Source organism: Neofelis nebulosa, chromosome 8 (genome assembly GCF_028018385.1).
Source record: "Neofelis nebulosa isolate mNeoNeb1 chromosome 8, mNeoNeb1.pri, whole genome shotgun sequence".
NCBI classification, from domain to species: Eukaryota; Metazoa; Chordata; class Mammalia; order Carnivora; family Felidae; genus Neofelis; species Neofelis nebulosa.
The window spans coordinates 99,311,994-99,333,577 of record NC_080789.1 but is presented as its reverse complement, the minus strand read 5'-3'; the positions used below and the strand labels follow the sequence as shown (position 1 = coordinate 99,333,577).

The 21,584-nt window shown below is 39.1% G+C and overlaps 1 protein-coding gene across 2 annotated transcripts in view; it reads right to left on the bottom strand.

Annotated features, from left to right (window-relative positions):
• The window catches only part of LOC131520038 (ovostatin homolog 2-like), a 61,145-nt gene extending 39,960 nt beyond the window's left edge, over positions 1-21,185 (bottom strand). The window contains exons 1-8 of one of the 2 annotated variants that reach the window (XM_058743746.1): positions 20,882-21,185; positions 20,381-20,564; positions 19,233-19,389; positions 17,653-17,705; positions 17,176-17,196; positions 14,357-14,525; positions 13,785-13,869; positions 3,880-3,997 (exon numbers count right to left, since the gene is read on the bottom strand). In XM_058743746.1, the coding sequence (XP_058599729.1) occupies positions 3,880-3,997; positions 13,785-13,869; positions 14,357-14,525; positions 17,176-17,196; positions 17,653-17,705; positions 19,233-19,389; positions 20,381-20,564; positions 20,882-20,946 (852 nt within the window). In that variant the 5' untranslated portion in view covers positions 20,947-21,185. The remainder of the gene's footprint in view (positions 1-3,879; positions 3,998-13,784; positions 13,870-14,356; positions 14,526-17,175; positions 17,197-17,652; positions 17,706-19,232; positions 19,390-20,380; positions 20,565-20,881) is intronic. The other variant, XM_058743745.1, reaches the window with a different exon arrangement.
• Positions 21,186-21,584: the final 399 nt, after the last annotated feature.

Genomic DNA, 21,584 nt, shown 5'->3' with positions numbered 1-21,584 from the left:
CTTTTAGCACAGATTTCTACCTTCCCCCACCACCCTATGGTTTCATCTCACAAACTTGTTGAAATGACCAAGAATTCCAAAAGAAGGGCTGGGAGTCCATCAGCAATTACAACAAGTGAAGGAGGTAATGTGTATTTTATAGACTTCAGGGATATTCTATTGACAACAATGTAGATGGCAATAAATTAAAGATGAGAATCTTATTTTAAGAATTAGAGACTAAAATCATCTTGAGTCTTCAAGTGTGTCACACAAGAACTCTTTTTAAGGTAAATTGTTATTTAAAATGAAGAACAAATCTATAGATGATCTTTCATTGGTGACATCAGGAACGAGAGAAACGTAGATGTGCTTATATTTTAAAATGAACGGTACTATTAATTCTAAATTTAAAATGGTAGAGGGATAGATCAATTCATCTGACTTTCAAAACTACCACATGAGGAGACACGATTGTCATCACCATTATATGGATGAATAAACTGAAATATATAATCTGCCCAAGGTCACACAGATAGAAAGTGGTAGCTAGGCATTCTGATCCCAGAACATGTGCTCCTCTGAACCATCAACTATAATGTTAACAACAAAAACAGGCAATTTTACTTTGTCTATTTATAATACAATCAAATTACAAAGAAATGACAGAGGCGCCTGGGTGGCTCGGTTGGTTGAACGTCTGACACTTGATTTCAGCTCAGGTCATGATCCCAAGGTCGTGGGATGGAGCCCTACCTTGGGCTCTGCCCTGGATGTGGAGCCTGCTTAAGATTCTCTCCCTCCCTCTCTCTCTCTCTGCTCCTCCCCCCCCATTCATGCATTCTTTCTCTCTCTAAAAAAACAAAAATTAAAAATTAAAAAAATGAAAATAAAATGTAATCAGAAGAATCTTACATGCCTTGAAATTAAGAAAAAAAACATTTTTCAGTAATACCTGAGTCAAAGAGAAAATATAATGTAAATCAATAAGAATCTCGACATTAAAGACAAGGAAAAAAGTGTTTTGCATCAAAATCTATGGTATTAAGCTATGGTTAAAAGAAAAAGTAAAACACAATGTGTTTTTAACGAGAAGAAACAACATTTTTTAAAACTACCAAAATAAACTAAAATTTCAGGGAAAAGAAAGAATATGATGACTATAAAAATAAATGATTTAGGGGCGCCTGGGTGGCTCAGTCGGTTGGACATCCTCCTTTGTTTGGCTCAGGTCATGATCTCATGGCTCATGAGTTCGAGCCCTTCATCAGGCTCTGTGCTAACCGCTTAGAACCTGGAGCCTGCTTCAGATTCTGTGTCTCCCTCTCTCTTTGTTCCCACCCCACCTGTGCTCTGTCCCTCTGTCCGTCTCTCTCAAATATAAGAAATAAAACATAAAAAAAAAATGATTTAGGAACAAAAAAATAATATCGGAAAGGAAATATTAAAACAAAAGTCAGAGGAAGTCCAAGAAAACAGAATAACCTTTTACAAGCACTATTTAGAATAAAGAGGGAGACCAAAGTTGTATAAGATTAGATGCTAATACAACTTAGTATCCATTTAGAAGAAAACGAAATGTGTTATTTTACAACATAATAAAAACTACTTTATGTTGATTAGAGAAATTTTTAAAATGTTAAAATCACGCTTAGATAGCTACACGTACAACATGGTGATAGGTGAGAACTTTTTCTAAGGCTGAGAACCTGTAAACATCAGGAACTTTGGTATTTCAAAAATAACACAATCAAAGTCAATATTTAAATAACAGACTTGAAAAAATATTTGCTTAGGGGATAGAGGGCAATATTTATACTAAAAGAAAGTTTCAGTTTCACACAAACAGGGAAAACAAGGATCATTAAGAATTCTTGAAAGAACAAATTCAAACTCATAACAAAAATATGAAAATACACTCAAGTTCACAAATAATACCAATTAAAGCAAAAGAAACTTCTTTCAAAATGGCAACATTTTAAAACCTGCTATATATATTGCCGGCAGTAACTTGGGAACTATAGTCCTCTCACACATTGCTGACAGGAATTTAAATGCTTAAAAATTTTTTTGACAATATTTTTTAAATGTAAAATTGTGTGTGATTCTATCATCTATCTATCTATCTATCTATCTATCTATCTATCTATCATCTACTTTGATTCATGAGACCCAAGCGAAGGAATCTGTATGAAATACATAAAACCACTGATATAGAAAGATAGTTTTAGCAGATTATTTATTGCTATGTTTGTCACACTGGGGAGCAAAAAGCCATTCGCTGAGAGAACACCCATCACTTGGTAAAATGACTAAATTACATTAAAATCACACTACAGAAAACTGCACTGCTGATATGGAAGAAGTCGACTCAGCCTTTCTTTGCCTGCAATTCTTATCTACAGGAGTTCTGCTTGTCTTTAGCAAATCTCGATATTTACCAATTGATGTTCATCAATTTGGTGAGTAACTTCAGGACGATCAGGCTTAAATTATAAACTGAAATATATGCAAATCTCATTTTCGAGGTCCTAAGTTGATCCTCAAATAAATGGGCAGGATTGTTTACTGAGATTAAGATGCCACAGATCAGGAAAGCAGGTGGCGGCTTCAGAAATGAACCTCAAATTTAAAGCAATGCAGGTAGATACTCCGAATCGCAGGTGTGTGCGAATGAACTTTTTTCACAAGGACAATTCTAGATTGCATGGTGGGTCCTATTAGGGATTTGCTAATTTAACAGATGACTAATGATTCCACATGGGAAGACCAGAGAGATCATCTAGACAGTATATAAAACAAGAAAACCAATAAGGTTTTTCAAATTTAAAAATTCTATGAATCCATAGGTGGGTAACCATTTACATGGCCTAGAGAAAGAGACTATCGGTGGACGTTGTATTTGCTCCTTATTCTTCACCTTATCTAGCTGCAGCCTCCATTACCCACGAAATGAAAATAATGTTTTTAAGTCCCTTTTATAAATGGAATTGTAGGGGCCAAGGGCAGGTTCCCCCCAAACATGCCACATGGGCTTATCGATATTTTATTTTATCATTTAATTTCATTTTATTATTTTATTTTATATGTTTACTTATTGAGAAAGAGAGAGAGAGAGAGAGAGAGAGAGAAGGGGAGGGATAGAGAGAGAGGGAGAAAGCATTCAAAGTAGGGTCCATGCTGTCAACACAGAGCCTGATGTGGGCTCGATCTCACGACCATGAGATCGTGACCTGAGTCAAAATCAAAATCAAAAGTCGGACACTTAACTTACCACCCAGGCGCCCCAAGGCATATTGATTATTTTACATAAAAGTTACTTAAGGAAGAGCCGGTGCAAGGACACTTATCTAAGTGTCCTCCTTGGTCCCCCTGAAAGAAGGGAAAAAAACTCCCAGGTGAAAGACACCCTCGCTGCACTAAAAAGTAAAAAGACATCCTTACCACCAGAGACAGGGACTTTAAAGCCAAGAAAGCCCTAGAAAAAAAAAAAAAAAAAAACAAAACCAAAAAACCCCCCAAAAAACCTTGCTGGTTTTTTTCTAATCTACTACCTCGACCCAAATTCCAATTCGAATTCCTTACTAATTAAAGCTTACAAACACCTGTTTTCTTTGTCCTGTCAATTCCTCACAAATTTATTGTCCCTCTGTCAAAAAGTATAAAAGCTGCTTGTCTTGGTCATCTTTTTGGACCTCAATTTCATTATGGGACCGCTGTATGTACCTAATAAAATTTTGGGTTTTTTTCTCCTGTTAACCTGCTTCATGTAAACTTAATTCTATTTAGTCCAGTGGAAGACTTTAAAGGGTAGAGGGAGGATTTTTCCTTCTCTACAGAATCGAAGAAAGAATAATAATGAAATATAATGATAATGACAATAATAATGATGATCTGTACCTGCGCAATAAATTGTTCACATATTTCATTATTGTTGTCCTCACAGTTCTCGGAGGAAAAGAATTTTCTGCACACCCGGATTTGAGCTTTTCCTTGCACCGGCTGGCCATAGGTGTACCTGGTAGGAGAAAGTGTAGTGACATTTATAGATGATCAATACCATGGGCCTATTTTATAGGCTTTTTCAGAAATTGTATATGAAATCTGGAACGTATGGCTACCCCAATGACTGAATTCTATTAGCAATCATCATCTATTAGTGCTATCTTCCCCACAGAATTTGAATTCAATTAGGCATGTGATCTGTTATGAGGATTCGGCTGCCTTTTAAAAATCAAACTCAAGGGGTGCCTGGTTGGCTCAGTTGATACAGCATGTGTCGGCTGATTTCAGCACTGTGAGTTCAAGCCCCACGTTGGGCGCAGAGCCTACTTAAAAGAAAACAAAAATCAAATTCAGGGAAATGTAGAACCTAAAGTCTCAGCAAAAGGGATTTAATGATCACATCGAGTTTTTTAAATTACATTTTAGCCTGATAGAAATATTATAAAATTTGTCTGCAGCACCATTTTTTTTTAGCAGAAAATATATATGGATCTAAGTAACATGTGGATTATTAGGATATATTTTTTTAAGTTTATTTATATTTTGAGAGAGGAAGAGATAGTGCAAGTAGGGGAGGGGCAGAGAGAGGGAGACAGAGAATCCCAAGCGGGCTCTGCACTGTCATCTTGAAGCCCGATGTGGGGCTCGAACTCAAGAAACCGTGAGATCATGACCTGAGCGGAAACCAAGAGTCAGAGGCTTAACCGACTGAGCCACCCAGGCGCTCCTGGATTATTTAGGATCTTAAAATACTTCCAGATCAATACTTAAAAAAATTTTTTTTATATTTATTTATTTTTGAGAGAGAGAGAGACAGAATGCGAGCAGTGGAGCGGCAGAGACAGAAGGAGAGACAGAGCCTGAAGCAGGCTCCAGGCTCTGAGCGGTCAGCCCAGAGCCTGACACTGGTCGGTGACTCATGAACCCGAAGAGCATCACCTGAGCCAAAGTTGGACACTTAACCGACTGAGCCACCCAGGCACCCCCAGATCAATACTTTAAACAACAATTCTCATTGTACATCCAACAAATGCAGCAGGTATGGAGATTGGCATAAACTAGATAAATTTTGATCAAAAGTATGTCTTGTGGGGTGAGATTAAATAAATATCTCATTTTCTCCTAAAACACACAAAAAACCACAACACAAGGTGGGTTTTTTTTTTAATTTCAATCAAAGGCAAATACAGTTGATTTGAAATTTTTTGTTATTTGAGGATTGCTTCATTTAGAAAAACATAGCACCTGTGAAATTAGTAAGTAGTAAAACTGAAAATAATTAAATTTATCAATGATAATTTTTTTTTTTCTAATTTTTGGGCACTACTATATATCTGGTGGTTACACAGATGATCTAATTTATTTTTTAAGTGATCCTGAGACGTCGGCGTATAATGTCATCGCACAGATCAGTGAACTGAGGTCAAGCAACTCGTCTACGTTGTAAGATACGGAATTGAAATTCAAACTCTGGTCTTCCTCCCTTCCCACAGTCCGGGCTCTTCCACTAAGTTGCTTTTCTCTCCCTACTTAAAAATTGTCAATGCGGTTCCGGAAGATGGCGGCGTAGGAGGACGCTGGGCTCACCGCGCGTCCTGCTAATCACTTAGATTCCACCTACACCTGCCTAAAGAACCCAGAAAACCGCCAGAGGATTAGCAGAACGGAGTCTCCGGAGCCAAGCGCAGACGAGAGGCCCACGGAAGAGGGTAGGAAGGGCGGCGAGGCGGTGCGCGCTCCACGGACTGGCGGGAGGGAGCCGGGGCGGAGGGGCGGCTCGCCGGCCAAGCAGAGCCCCCGAGTCGGGCTGGCAAAAGCGGAGGGGCCGGACGGTGTTCTGACAGCAAGCGCGACTTAGCGTCTGGGAGGTCATAAGTTAACAGCTCTGCTCAGAAAGCGGGAAGGCTGGAGGACAAAGGGAGGGAGAGCTGCTGAGCCCCCGGACGGACGGCAGAGCTCAGCTTGGCGGGGAACAAAGGCGCTCGCCAGCGCCATTTCCCCCGCCCATCCCCCAGCCAAAATCCCAAAGAGAACCAGTTCCTGCCAGGGAACTTGCTCGCTCCGCGCAAACACCCAACTCTGTGCTTCTGCGGAGCTAAACCTCCGGCAGCGGATCTGACTCCCTCCCGCTGCCACAGGGCCCCTCCTGAAGTGGATCACCTAAGGAGAAGCGAGCTAAGCCTGCCCCTCCCGCCCCCGTGCACCTTGCCTACCCACCCCAGCTAATACGCCAGATCCCCAGCACCACAAGCCTGTCAGTGTGCAAGTAGCCCAGACGGGCCACGCCACCCCACAGTGAATCCCGCCCCTAGGAGAGGGGAAGAGAAGGCACTCACCAGTCTGACTGTGGCCCCAGCGGTGGGCTGGGGGCAGACATCAGGTCTGACTGCGGCCCCACCCACCAACTCCAGTTATACACCATAGCACGGGGGAAGTGCCCTGCAGGTCCTCACCGCTCCAGGGACTATCCAAAATGACCAAACGGAAGAATTCCCCTCAGAAGAATCTCCAGGAAATAACAACAGCTAATGAACTGATCAAAAAGGATTTAAATAATATAACAGAAAGTGAATTTAGAATAATAGTCATAAAATTAATCGCTGGGCTTGAAAACAGTATACAGGACAGCAGAGAATCTCTTGCTACAGAGATCAAGGGACTAAGGAACAGTCACAAGGAGCTGAAAAACGCTTTAAACGAAATGCAAAACAAAATGGAAACCACCACGGCTCGGATTGAAGAGGCAGAGGAGAGAATAGGTGAACTAGAAGATAAAGTTATGGAGAAAGAGGAAGCTGAAAGAAAGAGAGATAAAAAAATCCAGGAGTATGAGGGGAAAATTAGAGAACTAAGTGATACACTAAAAAGAAATAATATACGCATAATTGGTATCCCAGAGGAGGAAGAGAGAGGGAAAGGTGCTGAAGGGGTACTTGAAGAAATTATAGCTGAAAACTTCCCTGAACTGGGGAAGGAAAAAGGCATTGAAATCCAAGAGGCACAGAGAACTCCCTTCAGACGTAACTTGAATCGATCTTCTGCACGACATATCATAGTGAAACTGGCAAAATACAAGGATAAAGAGAAAATTCTGAAAGCAGCAAGGGATAAATGTGCCCTCACATATAAAGGGAGACCTATAAGACTCGTGACTGATCTCTCCTTTGAAACTTGGCAGGCCAGAAAGGCTTGGCACGATATCTTCAGTGTGCTAAACAGAAAAAATATGCAGCCGAGAATCCTTTATCCAGCAAGTCTGTCATTTAGAATAGAAGGAGAGATAAAGGTCTTCCCAAATAAACAAAAACTGAAGGAATTTGTCACCACGAAACCAGCCCTACAAGAGATCCTAAGGGGGATCCTGTGAGACAAAGTACCAGAGACATCACTACAAGCATAAAACATACAGACATCACAATGACTCTAAACCCGTATCTTTCTATAATAACACTGAATGTAAATGGATTAAATGCGCCAACCAAAAGACATAGGGTATCAGAATGGATAAAAAAACAAGACCCATCTATTTGCTGTCTACAAGAGACTCATTTGAGATCTGAGGACACCTTTAGATTGAGAGTGAGGGGATGGAGTACTATTTATCATGCTACTGGAAGCCAAAAGAAAGCTGGAGTAGCCATACTTATATCAGACAAACTAGACTTTAAATTAAAGGCTGTAACAAGAGATGAAGAAGGGCATTATATAATAATTACAGGGTCTATCCATCAGGAAGAGCTAACAATTATAAATGTCTATGCGCCAAATACCGGAGCCCCCAGATATATAAAACAGTTACTCATAAACATAAGCAACCTTATTGATAAGAATGTGGTCATTGCAGGGGACTTTAACACACCACTTACAGAAATGGATAGATCATCTAGACACACAGTCAATAAAGAAACAAGGGCCCTGAATGATACATTGGATCAGATGGACTTGACAGATATATTTAGAACTCTGCATCCCAAAGCAACAGAATATACTTTCTTCTCGAGTGCACATGGAACATTCTCCAAGATAGATCATATACTGGGTCACAAAACAGCCCTTCATAAGTTTACAAGAATTGAAATTATACCATGCATACTTTCAGACCACAATGCTATGAAGCTTGAAATCAACCACAGGAAAAAGTCTGGAAAACCTCCAAAAGCATGGAGGTTAAAGAACACCCTACTAACGAATGAGTGGGTCAACCAGGCAATTAGAGAAGAAATTAAAAAATATATGGAAACAAACGAAAACGAAAATACAACAATCCAAACTCTTTGGGACGCAGCGAAGGCAGTCCTGAGAGGAAAATACATTGCAATCCAGGCCTATCTCAAGAAACAAGAAAAATCCCAAATACAAAATCTAACAGCACACCTAAAGGAAATAGAAGCAGAACAGCAAAGACAGCCTAAACCCAGCAGAAGAAGAGAAATCATAAAGATCAGAGCAGAAATAAACAATATAGAATCTAAAAAAACTGTAGAGCAGATCAACGAAACCAAGAGTTGGTTTTTTGAAAAAATAAACAAAATTGACAAACCTCTAGCCAGGCTTCTCAAAAAGAAAAGGGAGATGACCCAAATAGATAAAATCATGAATGAAAATGGAATTATTACAACCAATCCCTCAGAGATACAAACAATTATCAGGGAATACTATGAAAAATTATATGCCAACAAATTGGACAACCTGGAAGAAATGGACAAATTCCTAAACACCCACACTCTTCCAAAACTCAATCAGGAGGAAATAGAAAGCTTGAACAGACCCATAACCAGTGAAGAAATTGAATCGGTTATCAAAAATCTCCCAACAAATAAGAGTCCAGGACCAGATGGCTTCCCAGGGGAGTTCTACCAGACGTTTAAAGCAGAGATAATACCTATCCTTCTCAAGCTATTCCAAGAAATAGAAAGGGAAGGAAAACTTCCAGACTCATTCTATGAAGCCAGTATTACTTTGATTCCTAAACCAGACAGAGACCCAGTAAAAAAAGAGAACTACAGGCCAATATCCCTGATGAATATGGATGCAAAAATTCTCAATAAGATACTAGCAAATCGAATTCAACAGCATATAAAAAGAATTATTCACCATGATCAAGTGGGATTCATTCCTGGGATGCAGGGCTGGTTCAACATTCGCAAATCGATCAACGTGATACATCACATTAACAAAAAAAAAGAGAAGAACCATATGATCCTGTCAATCGATGCAGAAAAGGCCTTTGACAAAATCCAGCACCCTTTCTTAATAAAAACCCTTGAGAAAGTCGGGATAGAAGGAACATACTTAAAGATCATCAAAGCCATTTATGAAAAGCCCACAGCTAACATCATCCTCAATGGGGAAAAACTGAGAGCTTTTTCCCTGAGATCAGGAACACGACAGGGATGCCCACTCTCACCGCTGTTGTTTAATATAGTGCTGGAAGTTCTAGCATCAGCAATCAGACAACAAAAGGAAATCAAAGGCATCAAAATTGGCAAGGATGAAGTCAAGCTTTCGCTTTTTGCAGATGACATGATATTATACATGGAAAATCCGATAGACTCCACCAAAAGTCTGCTAGAACTGATACATGAATTCAGCAAAGTTGCAGGATACAAAATCAATGTACAGAAATCAGTTACATTCTTATACACTAACAATGAAGCAACAGAAAGACAAATAAAGAAACTGATCCCATTCACAATTGCACGAAGAAGCATAAAATACCTAGGAATAAATCTAACCAAAGATGTAAAAGATCTGTATGCTGAAAACTATAGAAAGCTTATGCAGGTAATTGAAGAAGATATAAAGAAATGGAAAGACATTCCCTGCTCATGGATTGGAAGAATAAATATTGTCAAAATGTCAATACTACCCAAAGCTATCTACACATTCAATGCAATCCCAATCAAAATTGCACCAGCATTCTTCTCGAAACTAGAACAAGCAATCCTAAAATTCATATGGAACCACAAAAGGCCCCGAATAGCCAAAGTAATTTTGAAGAAGAAGACCAAAGCAGGAGGCATCACAATCCCAGACTTTAGCCTCTACTACAAAGCTGTAACCATCAAGACAGCATGGTATTGGCATAAAAACAGACACATAGACCAATGGAATCGAATAGAAACCCCAGAACTAGACCCACAAACGTATGGCCAACTCATTTTTGACAAAGCAGGAAAGAACATCCAATGGAAAAAAGACAGTCTCTTTAACAAATGGTGCTGGGAGAACTGGACAGCAACATGCAGAAGGTTGAAACTAGACCACTTTCTCACACCATTCACAAAAATAAACTCAAAATGGATAAAGGACCTGAATGTGAGACAGGAAACCATCAAAACCTTAGAGGAGAAAGCAGGAAAAGACCTCTCTGACCTCAGCCGTAGCAATCTCTTACTTGGCACATCCCCAAAGGCAAGGGAATTAAAAACAAAAGTGAATTACTGGGACCTTATGAAGATAAAAAGCTTCTGCACAGCAAAGGAAACAACCAACAAAACTAAAAGGCAACCAACGGAATGGGAAAAGATATTTGCAAATGACACATCGGACAAAGGGCTAGTATCCAAAATCTATAAAGAGCTCATCAAACTCCACACCCGAAAAACAAATAACCCAGTGAAGAAATGGGCAGAAAACATGAATAGACACTTCTCTAAAGAAGACATCCGGATGGCCAACAGGCACATGAAAAGATGTTCAACGTCGCTCCTCATCAGGGAAATACAAATCAAAACCACACTCAGATACCACCTCACGCCAGTCAGAGTGGCCAAAATGAAGAAATCAGGAGACTATAGATGCTGGAGAGGATGTGGAGAGACGGGAACCCTCTTGCACTGTTGGTGGGAATGCAAATTGGTGCAGCCGCTCTGGAAAGCAGTGTGGAGGTTCCTCAGAAAATTAAAAATAGACCTACCCTATGACCCAGCAATAGCACTGCTAGGAATTAATCCAAGGGATACAGGAGTACTGATGCATAGGGGCACTTGTACCCCAATGTTTATAGCAGCACTCTCAACAATAGCCAAATTATGGAAAGAGCCTAAATGTCCATCAACTGATGAATGGATAAAGAAATTGTGGTTTATATACACAATGGAATACTACGTGGCAATGAGAAAAAATGAAATATGGCCTTTTGTAGCAACGTGGATGGAACTGGAGAGTGTGATGCTAAGTGAAATAAGCCATACAGAGAAAGACAGATACCATATGGTTTCACTCTTATGTGGATCCTGAGAAACGTAACAGAAACCCATGGGGGAGGGGAAGGGAAAAAAAAAAAAAAAAGAGGTTAGAGTGGGAGAGAGCCAAAGCATAAGAGACTGTTAAAAACTGAGAACAAACTGAGGGTTGATGGGGGGTGGGAGGGAGGGCAGGGTGGGTGATGGGTATTGAGGAGGGCACCTTTTGGGATGAGCACTGGGTGTTGTATGGAAACCAATTTGACAGTAAATTTCATATATTAAAAAATAAATAAAAAATAAATTAAAAAAAAAAAATTGTCAATGCTTCTGAGAATTCGATTCGAGCCAAATCGCTAAAATCATCCGTGAGCTTTAAAGATCAATTACATATAACACAGCGGCAAGACTCAGATCAGGCCACAGGTGACACAACTGAACATATCTTATTATTGCTTCTTACTGTCTTTTGCTTACAAAATAAAACTCTCATTGTCGTATTTTCTAGGGGTTAACACATGCCTGTGAAATATGTAGCTTAAATGTTCGTACAGATCAGAAAGAATAAACATTTTCCCTTTGTGATTTGAAAAGCTTTTGGTGGGTACTAATGCGGTTTATTAAGGTGTCTTTGCCTATAGGTGCGTTTTCTTCCCTGTTTGCTAAAAGGAGGTCGTTTGCCAAAATACCCTGGCTTGCTGTTGTTTTCTCAAGTTAAGTGCCAGGGAGTCCTGAAGAAACAAGGCACAGACGTAGTGCGTGCGACCTGAAGTAGGCAACTCATGCATGGATGTTCACTCCTAGACATACTGATTTTATTCATCCTGTTCCTGTAACCTGCCCAGAAATATTTCTGTAGCCACGAGAGCTTCTGTCTCAACTGCCTGGTCCTGTTGCAGGGCATCATGATTGCTGATAACTGAATACCATGTCATGTCAAATCTAAATGAAATGTAACATTCAAGAAGTTTTTGAGAACTCCCAATTCTGTATCAACAGTTAGTTTAGCAAGTCTCCTATGAAGGCGATACTTGATAAATACTTTGGCTCTCCTGATATCTGTGTCGTACTTTTTTTTTTTTTAGCATACCCCTGGCAGATAAATTATAGGTATTAATCCCACTGACAATTCTGGCTTGTGTGGGATTTTATGAGTGAAACTAGTTTAGGAGCCTGGATTTTTTGAAGCGTATTTGATTACCTCCTTATTTTTAGCACACATATCTACATCTTTCATATATTACGTTTATGAAATTCTAGCACGTGTCAGCTACTCTTCACCAAAACAAGAAAACATTCGTAAAGTTGTACTAGAGTCCAAAGAACATTGTAGATACTGTCAGCCTTTCACCCAATATATCTTTAAAGTACCTTGACTCTACTCAAGAATATTTTGAAAGTCAAAATCTACTTTGAAACCCTCTGAAAATGCTCTAAAGAAAACTATTTCCATGTCGCCAATTAAATAAAAAGTTGGAACAAATATGTCATATATTACAATTTTTAATTGTTTATATAAATTATAACAGAGGTCTTGGTTAGAAGAGTACTTCTGAAGTCAAATAGTATTGGTCTAAATCCTAAGTCGGCCATCAAAAGGCACCATTACTGTTGATAAATTATTTCAGTTCTCTGTGTCTTGTTATCTTTTTTTTCTAAAACAAAGATGATAATAGCTCCTATCACATAGCATGGGGGTAAGAATATAATAAGGGCAATGCTCAGCACAGAAATTGGCATTCAATAAATATTAACTATATTAATTATTATTAGAAATTTGAGAAAAGGCATCATACTCTTAAAAATGTAAAAGGCATTCGAAATCATTTCCCAAAAAGAAAACTAAAATTTCTCAAATCATACAGGATTTTTTTTTCACACGAGGAAGATTCAAATTAATTCTAATTGCTAAAAATACCTTTTTTCCCACTATGACATTTTGAAGAGTTTCTTTTTTATTTAAAATGAAAATATCAATGATGGTGAAGATTCAGTGAGGCAGGTACTTCTGTATCAGCTGCTGGAACTTTACACTGATGCAACGAATTTAGTGAGTAATATGGCAATCAAAAAACTAAAAGAATATTATACATTCTGTCTTGACAATTCCAGTTCTGGACATCTTTCTTAAGTAAATCGTTTTTAATTCCAAAGATACTTCTTATACACTTATACACAAAGACATATACTATAATAGTATGGAAAAAAGCTGAATAGCCTCCATGTTATATAATAAAGAAAAGTTAATTTGGTATGACCATATAGAGTTATGTTTATGCAGTAAGGAATTGGAATTCGTAAAAGATGAGCTGAATATGAAGACGTGTTTTCTTAATTATAGTGTATAGAAAAGGATGATTGCAGTTGATGAATATGAAAAGATTCATACAAGACTAGAAGAAAATACCTTACAATGTAAATGGGAATCGGCAGAATTAATTACAGGTAATTTCTTATGGTTTTCTTTGTTTTTAAAATATTTTACAACGAGATTTCACTCTTTCTCTAACAATCTTAAAGGAAGCATATAAATAAAGTTACATGGTTAATCTCATTTCTCATTCTTTCTGAGCTCTATATTGACCGTTGGAGTCAAATCTCCTGAATACTTACGTAGCACATACATTCACTTGGAACTCATCATCCGAAATAGTTACTGTTTGTGGTGCACTGACCTTAACTTCAAACCTGGGCAACACTGGAAACAAAAAGAAATAGACTTCAGCCCCTACAATCACTGGTGAGAAAAACTTATGGCAATCACGTAACTAATCATGTAACTAGGTAGGTTTCTGTGCACATTTTCCTATGTATGCATCTCGATAGCCCACATTTCAACTGCCCCCAATTCTGTGTGTGGCACGAGTAAGTGATAGGGCCTTTCCTTTATCTTCCCTGTTCTCAGAACTTCACATGTTATTTATCGTAATCATTTAGATCGTCTTAGAAGATTGTCTGGATTCTAGAAGATGAGACATTTCCCAGGTAGGAAGGTCGGGGTTAGAATAAGGATATGGGGCAAGAAGGAAGGATGATAAAGCAGAAAACCCGAAGAAAGGAAAATGGCAGAAAATCAAATCAAGCCTCACCTAAATCTTTTGCCTAAATCTAACATAAAAATTGTTTTGTTCAGCCCTTTGAACTCTTCCTTTATAAGGAAACAACCATAAGTAGTAATTCATTACCATATCTATCAACAGTAAATTGGTGTGTCAATGTCCTTCCTGATTTTTCTTTCACGATAATAGAGTAATCTCCAAATATTGGTTCTGAAATCAGTTGGAATGAGAGTTGGGTAATGTTTTGAAAGGAGGTCACATTTTGCCACTGAAAAATCCTATTGTGTTGAGGATCCTAGAAATAAAGAAGAAATAAAATTAGAGGTCATGAAGAGTATTATCCTTTCCTTCTTTATTCTGAGTACCTTCTATAGTTATTGGAAGTAAAGAAAACTACCATTTTATTGCACTAATATCTCGCACTGTAACAATAACATAACTTCCTCGGGTATACAAATTCAATATTACAGTATGTCTCTGTTAAGCCCCAAAAGGATAAGAACAACAATCTCTAACTATTGCTTTGGATTTTTGTCTTTCTGAACCAGACTTCCATAGTTAACAAGTTTAAAACACAGGGGCGGGGCGCCTGGGTGGCTCAGTCGGTTGAGCGGCCGGCTTCAGCTCAGGTCATAATCTCACAGTCTGTGAGTTCGAGCCCCGCGTCGGGCTCTGTGCTGACCGCTCAGAGCCCAGAGCCTGTTTCGGATTCTGTGTCTCCCTCTCTCTGCCCCTCCCCCGTTCATGCTCTGTCTCTCTCTGTCTCAAAAATAAATAAACGTTAAAAAAAAATTAAAAAAAAAAAATAAAACACAGGGGCGCCTGGGTGGCTCGGTCGGTTAAGCATCTGACTTTGGCTCAGGTCATGCTCTCGCTGCTCATGAGTTCGAGCCCCTTGTCAGGCCCTGCGTTACAGCTCAGAGCCTGGAGCCTGCTTCCGATTCTGTCTCTGTCTCTCTGCCCCTCCCCTGCTCACACTCTGTCTCTGTCTCTCTCTCTCTCAAATATAAAATTAAACACACAAAAAATTAAAAAAAATAAAACGCAACGTGCCTGCTCCAGAGTAGTGCTTTCCACAGTAGAGTGGACCCACTCCAACAGATGCATAAGGAGGGATTTATTCTAACAAATACTTCTATTTGTCACTGGTGTTTATTTGGTCTATAAATAAACTGGTTATGAATTTACACACTGCATGCAAGAGCTGTTTAATGGGAGTTCTACATTTTCTCCTTTATTTGTTTTTTTAGCACATTGCATCTTATGTGAGCCTGCTTCCATAAGCTTATTTAAAGATATCAACCAGTTGTGATTAAAGAATTCCTGATAAAAAGATTTCTACAAAGAAACAAAAACATTATTTACTACTCACTTAATTTAATTTTTTTTTCCTCTCCTCTACAATAAAGCCTAGAAAACTAAATTAATTTTCCAGGCTTCCTTTCAGTAAGGATTGTCCATATGACCAATGTAACCAAGTTGGCCAATGAAATGACCAATGTAACCAGCTTGGCCAATGAAATGTAGGTAGAAGTCACCGAGTAGACATTATTTCTAAAAGAATCAGATGCGGCTGGCCTTGAGAATAAAACAACACACTGAGGCCGGCAGAGAGGTTACGTAGAAGAAGCCCGGATCCTTCGTAATATTATGTTGTTCTTGTCCCAACCTTAAAGTGCCTGCACTCAGACTTAGTGGTTTGTGAAAACGATAAAGCTTTTACTCATTTAAACCAATGTTGGTTAAGCTTTCTGTTGCTTTCAGTGGAACACTAGCTGTGAAGGTAACTGTGAAGGTAGAATCCTAGTGTTCACACTAGGATGTGAAGATAATGCTATTTATCTTTTTTTACAGATTTACAGATTTACAGATTACGAATGATGCGGAAAACATGAAAATGGCTGACTTGATATTTATCCTACTGGAAGGATGAGCTATTTGCCACCCATGTAAGAAGGAATTCATATTATAAAGACAAAATTATATTATATATATATTATATATATACAAAATTATATATCGTATTATAAAGACAAAAAAATTCGTATTATAAAGACAATTTGGAATATTTATATACATATATAATGACAATGAACCTAGATCCTAGTGTATTAACATTTAATTTTTTTTTAAATCTTTATTTATTTTGAGAGAGAGAGTGTGTGAGCAGGGAAGGAGCTGAGGGGAGGGAGACACAGAATCCGAAGCAGGCTCCAGGCCCTGAGCTGTCAGCACAGAGCCCGACGGGGGGCTCAAACTCATGAACCACGAGATCATGACCTGAGCCGAAGTCAGACACTTAAGCAACTGAGCCACCCAGGCGCCCCTCAGTATATTAACATTTAGACTTATTTAATAGTAATAATACATATTGCACGTAGAAATTAAAGTACATATGTTGGAGTTGATGGGCACAAAAGATTTACTGACAGACTTAAGATCTGAAATTAAGTCACACTCTACTGCACTAGAGCTTTGAACTGTAGAAGGAGACTCCATTAACTATTTTCTGAAAGCAAAGGGTCCATTTTGTAATAATATCACCGACTCTATTTCAAATCTTTAGGTGTTTGTGTTTTCTATTTCCTTAAAATAAGATATGGTTAAATTAACATTGAGAAGGGCCAGTAGCCAAAATGAAGCAATTTTAAACATAAACCTCCTTTAGAAGGAGCCCAATCTTTCATTTTCTGTGGAAATCCATTACTGCATTTGCCACACAGGATCAATACCAAAGTGGCAGCTTTTTATTTACATCTTCGGCTGATGCCTTACATTGTAAGTAGATAAACATTTCTCTTCCCCTTATTTCAGTTCCCTTACTTTCTGACTACACGTAATGAAAACTACACACACACGCACACACACACACACACACACACACACACACATCCTTATTTATCTGAATATTCAAAATAATGAGTGTGATAAAGCAGATCGCTTACCTGAAGTGTGATCAATGGATACTGAAAAGAAAAAAATGCAGGTTAATATTGTAATAGTGTTTTTTTTTTCTTTTTTTCTTTTTTTTTTTTTTGCCAGATATTGCATTGTTAAGATCGTCTGGCTTCGTGTTGAGACGGCCTTAAGTTTCGCAGAAGACCAAGTTTCCGTAGCTAAGCGTGCCAAGAAAACCCCAAATGTGAGAGATCCTGAACCTCATCAGGGAAGTGGAAAGCAGGTTCCACGCAACCCATTTTTTTCCCCCTTATATGATGAAAAGACCTAAAGAAGTACAAACTAACTCCCAGTAAAGACAAGTTCTAAATTTGGGGGTCAGCATTGAAACTCCACCTGTACAGTATTCCATGTTAGAATCAATTTCCGTACTTATGCAAAGCCTCCTGGTGACACTTTAGATGGTAATGGATTTGTTTACTTTGCTTCGATTTCATTGTACCGTTAGAAATTAATGAACTCACCAATTCCTCAACAGGTCTGAACTTGGTATCCAGTGTCACGATGCGAATTTGAACTAAAAGAAAAGAGGAAGAAGGGATGAATGCTTGTAAATAGACATAGGTATGTCTACGAATGCTTGTAAATAGACATAGCAATTAATTGTCTTGCTGTCACGGAATGCTGCCCTGTGTCCCCTAGCTCTGATGTGACCCTTTGAAATTTGGGTCCTATTTGGAAAGAGCTCTCGTTACACATTTGTAATTCCTCTGTTGACTGTTGACGATGCTCTATTATTACCAAAGCTGCTACCACCAACTGGAAAGTTTTGCCCTAAATGGCCCACAGGAACACCTTAAAAATTGGAGCCTCGGGGCACCTGCGTGGCTCAGTCAGTTGAGCATCTAACTTTCGATTTTGCCTCAGGTCATGATCTCACGGTTTGTGAGTTCAAGCCCCACATGGGGCTCTGCACTGACAGTGTGGAGCCCACTTCGGCATCTCTCTCCCTCTCTCTGACCCTCCCCGGCTTGCAATATGTGTGCGCATGCACGCACATGCTTTCTCTCTCTCAAAATAAATAAATGTTATAAAAAATTGGTGCCAGAATTAATTGTAGAAAGAAAAATGTGAAGAATGTATAGTAGAAGTTAAACATAATTTTCTGGAAAAGGATAGTAACGTTAGCAAACATTAAATTAATTTTAGCAGAATTCCAGAAAGATCATTTTAACTACCTTTATATACATAACTGTCATGATAACATTTTAATAAGTACAGAGAGAATATAATGCAGGGAAAAAAATCTCAGTATAGGAATTCTGTTTTAATTCTTTTATTTCTTTTCAAAATAAATCATACAAATATGTAATATTAGAAGAAAATACATAGATGCTGTCATCCAACCCCCTAATTTTACAAATGAGAAAGCGAAAGATCTCAAAGAGCAGAATTTCCTTGGCGAAATCCAATAATTTACTGGTACAGCCAAAACAAAAACCACCCCAGTTCAGAATCTTAGTTTGGTGTTCTTTCTGCCACCTTTTACCTACCACAATACTAAAGAAAATAGAAGAACTCGGCTTAGGTTATCAGATTAGTGATTATTTCTACTGGCACGAATAATAATAATAATAATAAGGAGTCTTTGTGCTAGGTCCTATTTTACATTGACTGTCTCATTTTATTCTCACACTATTTCCGGAAGGGAGGCATTTTTATTCCCTCCATTCTACAGATGAAAAGACTTGACTCTACACAGAGATTTACTTAGCTGGCCCAACTGGTAAATTATGGAGCAAGAAGTGAAACCAAACGTTTTGCATCCCAGGCTCGTATCCATTTTATTACGAAAGTCTGTCACTAGAACTTTTAAACTTTTAAAGTGGCATGCACGTGTTTAAGAAGCAAAGCATTCAGTTCCTGGGGCTGGAGGGCACTGTTACGTAACTGACCTAGGCAGCCAGTAGAAATTCGAGAAATCCGTGATCCCGTACCATTCAGAATAAACTTGAGACTGACATTCACACGTTCGGGGTGTTCTAAATTTGAGGAATGTGTTCCTGAGGCCAGTGAAACAAAGGAAACAAGAACACTGACTTACCCTTCTGTCCAGGTTGATAGATGGGCTTATCTGTCTGCACAAAGGTTACGGTCTCCTCTGAAGCGAGTGCTACGGACCTCCTCTCGAAGATTTTAAGAGTCTCTCCCTCAGCCCGCAATGTCACAAAGGCCAATGGCTCAGAGGACTTTTGAGACACCTGTTCATGTTAAAGAGCAGAGAATGGGAAAACAAGTTGTAGACATTGAGCTGGTAAATAAGGTCTTAAATTGGCTTCTCAGGCCGAGAGCCTCTAGAGAGGACCTTATGTCTTTTTTTTTTTTTAATTTTTTTTTAACGTTTATTTATTTTTGAGACAGAGAGAGACAGAGCATGAATGGGGGAGGGGCAGAGAGAGAGGGAGACAGAATCGGAAGCAGGCTCCAGGCTCTGAGCCATCAGCGCAGAGCCCGACGGGGGGCTCGAACTCACGGACCGCGAGATTGTGACCGGGGCTGAAGTCGAACGCTTAACCGACTGAGCCACCCAGGCGCCCCAGGACCTTATGTCTTAAAGGGAGACTTGGAGACCACTTTTTACAATTGCTTTAGTTAGCATGAGGACTGTTTCTGACAAACTTATTTTTACGTCCTCTAGCATTCTATTTTCTGTGTGTGTGTGTGTGTGTGTGTGTGTTGCCCTCACTGTCAATCTTGCTTCTTTTTACCTGTATTTTCTTTCCTCATATTGTTAAACGGTTCTATCCAAAGGGCAGTGATTGTGCTTGATTATCACTGCCTATGAAAGAATAATGGCAGTATTTCACAGGTTTTGTTGTATGGGTAAATTTTCCTTTTGTTTCTTGCCTCTCAGGAAGTCTCTGATCCCATTCCCTAGCTTCCACATTGCATCCAAAATCAAGGTTTGTTATCTCTCTAAAAGTAATGCTTTAATGCTTATTTGTTTTTGAGAGAGCGCAAGTTGGGGAAGGGGCAGAGAGAGGGGGACAGAGGGTCCCAAGCAGGCTCTGCGCTGACGGGAGCGAACCTGATGTGGGGCTTGAACTCCCGAACCATGACATCATGATCTCTGAGCCGAAGTCAGACGTTGAACTGACGGAGCCACTCAGGGACCCCTTTCTAAAAATAATTTTTCAGTAATAATTTCCTCACCCCTGCTGAAGTTCGGAAACGGCAAGTTCAGTGCCTCACCTTGAAATCTGCACAAGCGTAGAAGTTATCGTCGTCCACAGACTGGTCAAAAATCGTGGTGTTGTATCCATCATATTCTAGGACAACACTCAAGGATACAGATTCGTTAAGGTTTGAAAGGTGGAGACAAGCCTTGTCTGTAGAATGACTCTGCATCACGGAGGACACCCATAGGATATATTGCCTGTGCAAAGAAAGTAACCAAGGCTTTAAACAAGTGTAGCAGAAATGCAGAACAGGCATAAGAAACAATTTTAACGTATTGAAATGTTTCTGAAACATTTTTCATAGCATTGTGATAAACTTGAGTATGTAGAGAGAGGCATCTTAAGAAAAAGGTCCTAATTCCCTCATACGCTTGTTTAAAATTTATAAGGCACACCAGCACTCAGTCTCAGAAGTTGAAACGGTCAAGTAGAATCATATTTTAACACAGCACACATTTCCCCCCGTCACTTTGCCAGGACTCAGGGTAAGAATACAGAGTATACATTTCCTTACGGTTCTGAAGCCACAGAAACAGTAAAATGAAGCAAGAAGGTGCTCAGAAAAATGGTGGGCACCATTTTATCCCAGTGTCTCAACAATAAAGACTTCAAGGTAAATATTCAATCTCTCTCTCTCTCTCTTTTCTTCTTATTCGATGTTAGCTGCCCCAATTATCCACTTTCTTTTCTTCCTTCCACTCTGCCTTTCCCTGTACGTTGTTGCTTTTATAGTCAGGCACGATGAAGGATCAGTTACTTTTTGGAACAAGTCACCTGGGACCCATCAATCACACGTAGAATAGCCTCTCCCATTACTTCTGGAGCAAGGAGGGGCGTGTTATCGCTTTATATATAAAACTTCCTTCTTAAGTTCATTGGATGCTGCTCTGTTTTTGGAATCAGCAGCACAGGTTGGACAGGAAGCAAGAGAAAACAAAGAAAACAGTTGTGCAACACTTAAGAGCTCATTCATTTAATTTAGCACTTCCCTCCCGGGGCTGACCGCAGTATCAGAAAGCGTTGATAGATAGGAATTAGCACTGGGCAGAAAAATACCTCTCCAAAAAGCTGTTATCATTCTGATTGCCAAAAGGTACATTTTTTAAGCTGCTGAGAAAAGTAGCAATATCCGATGCTATCAAAACACAGGTGGAAATGGATATCTCAATACAGGCTCGTTTTATGGATAATTGATACTGTTTTTATTCTTTTATAAA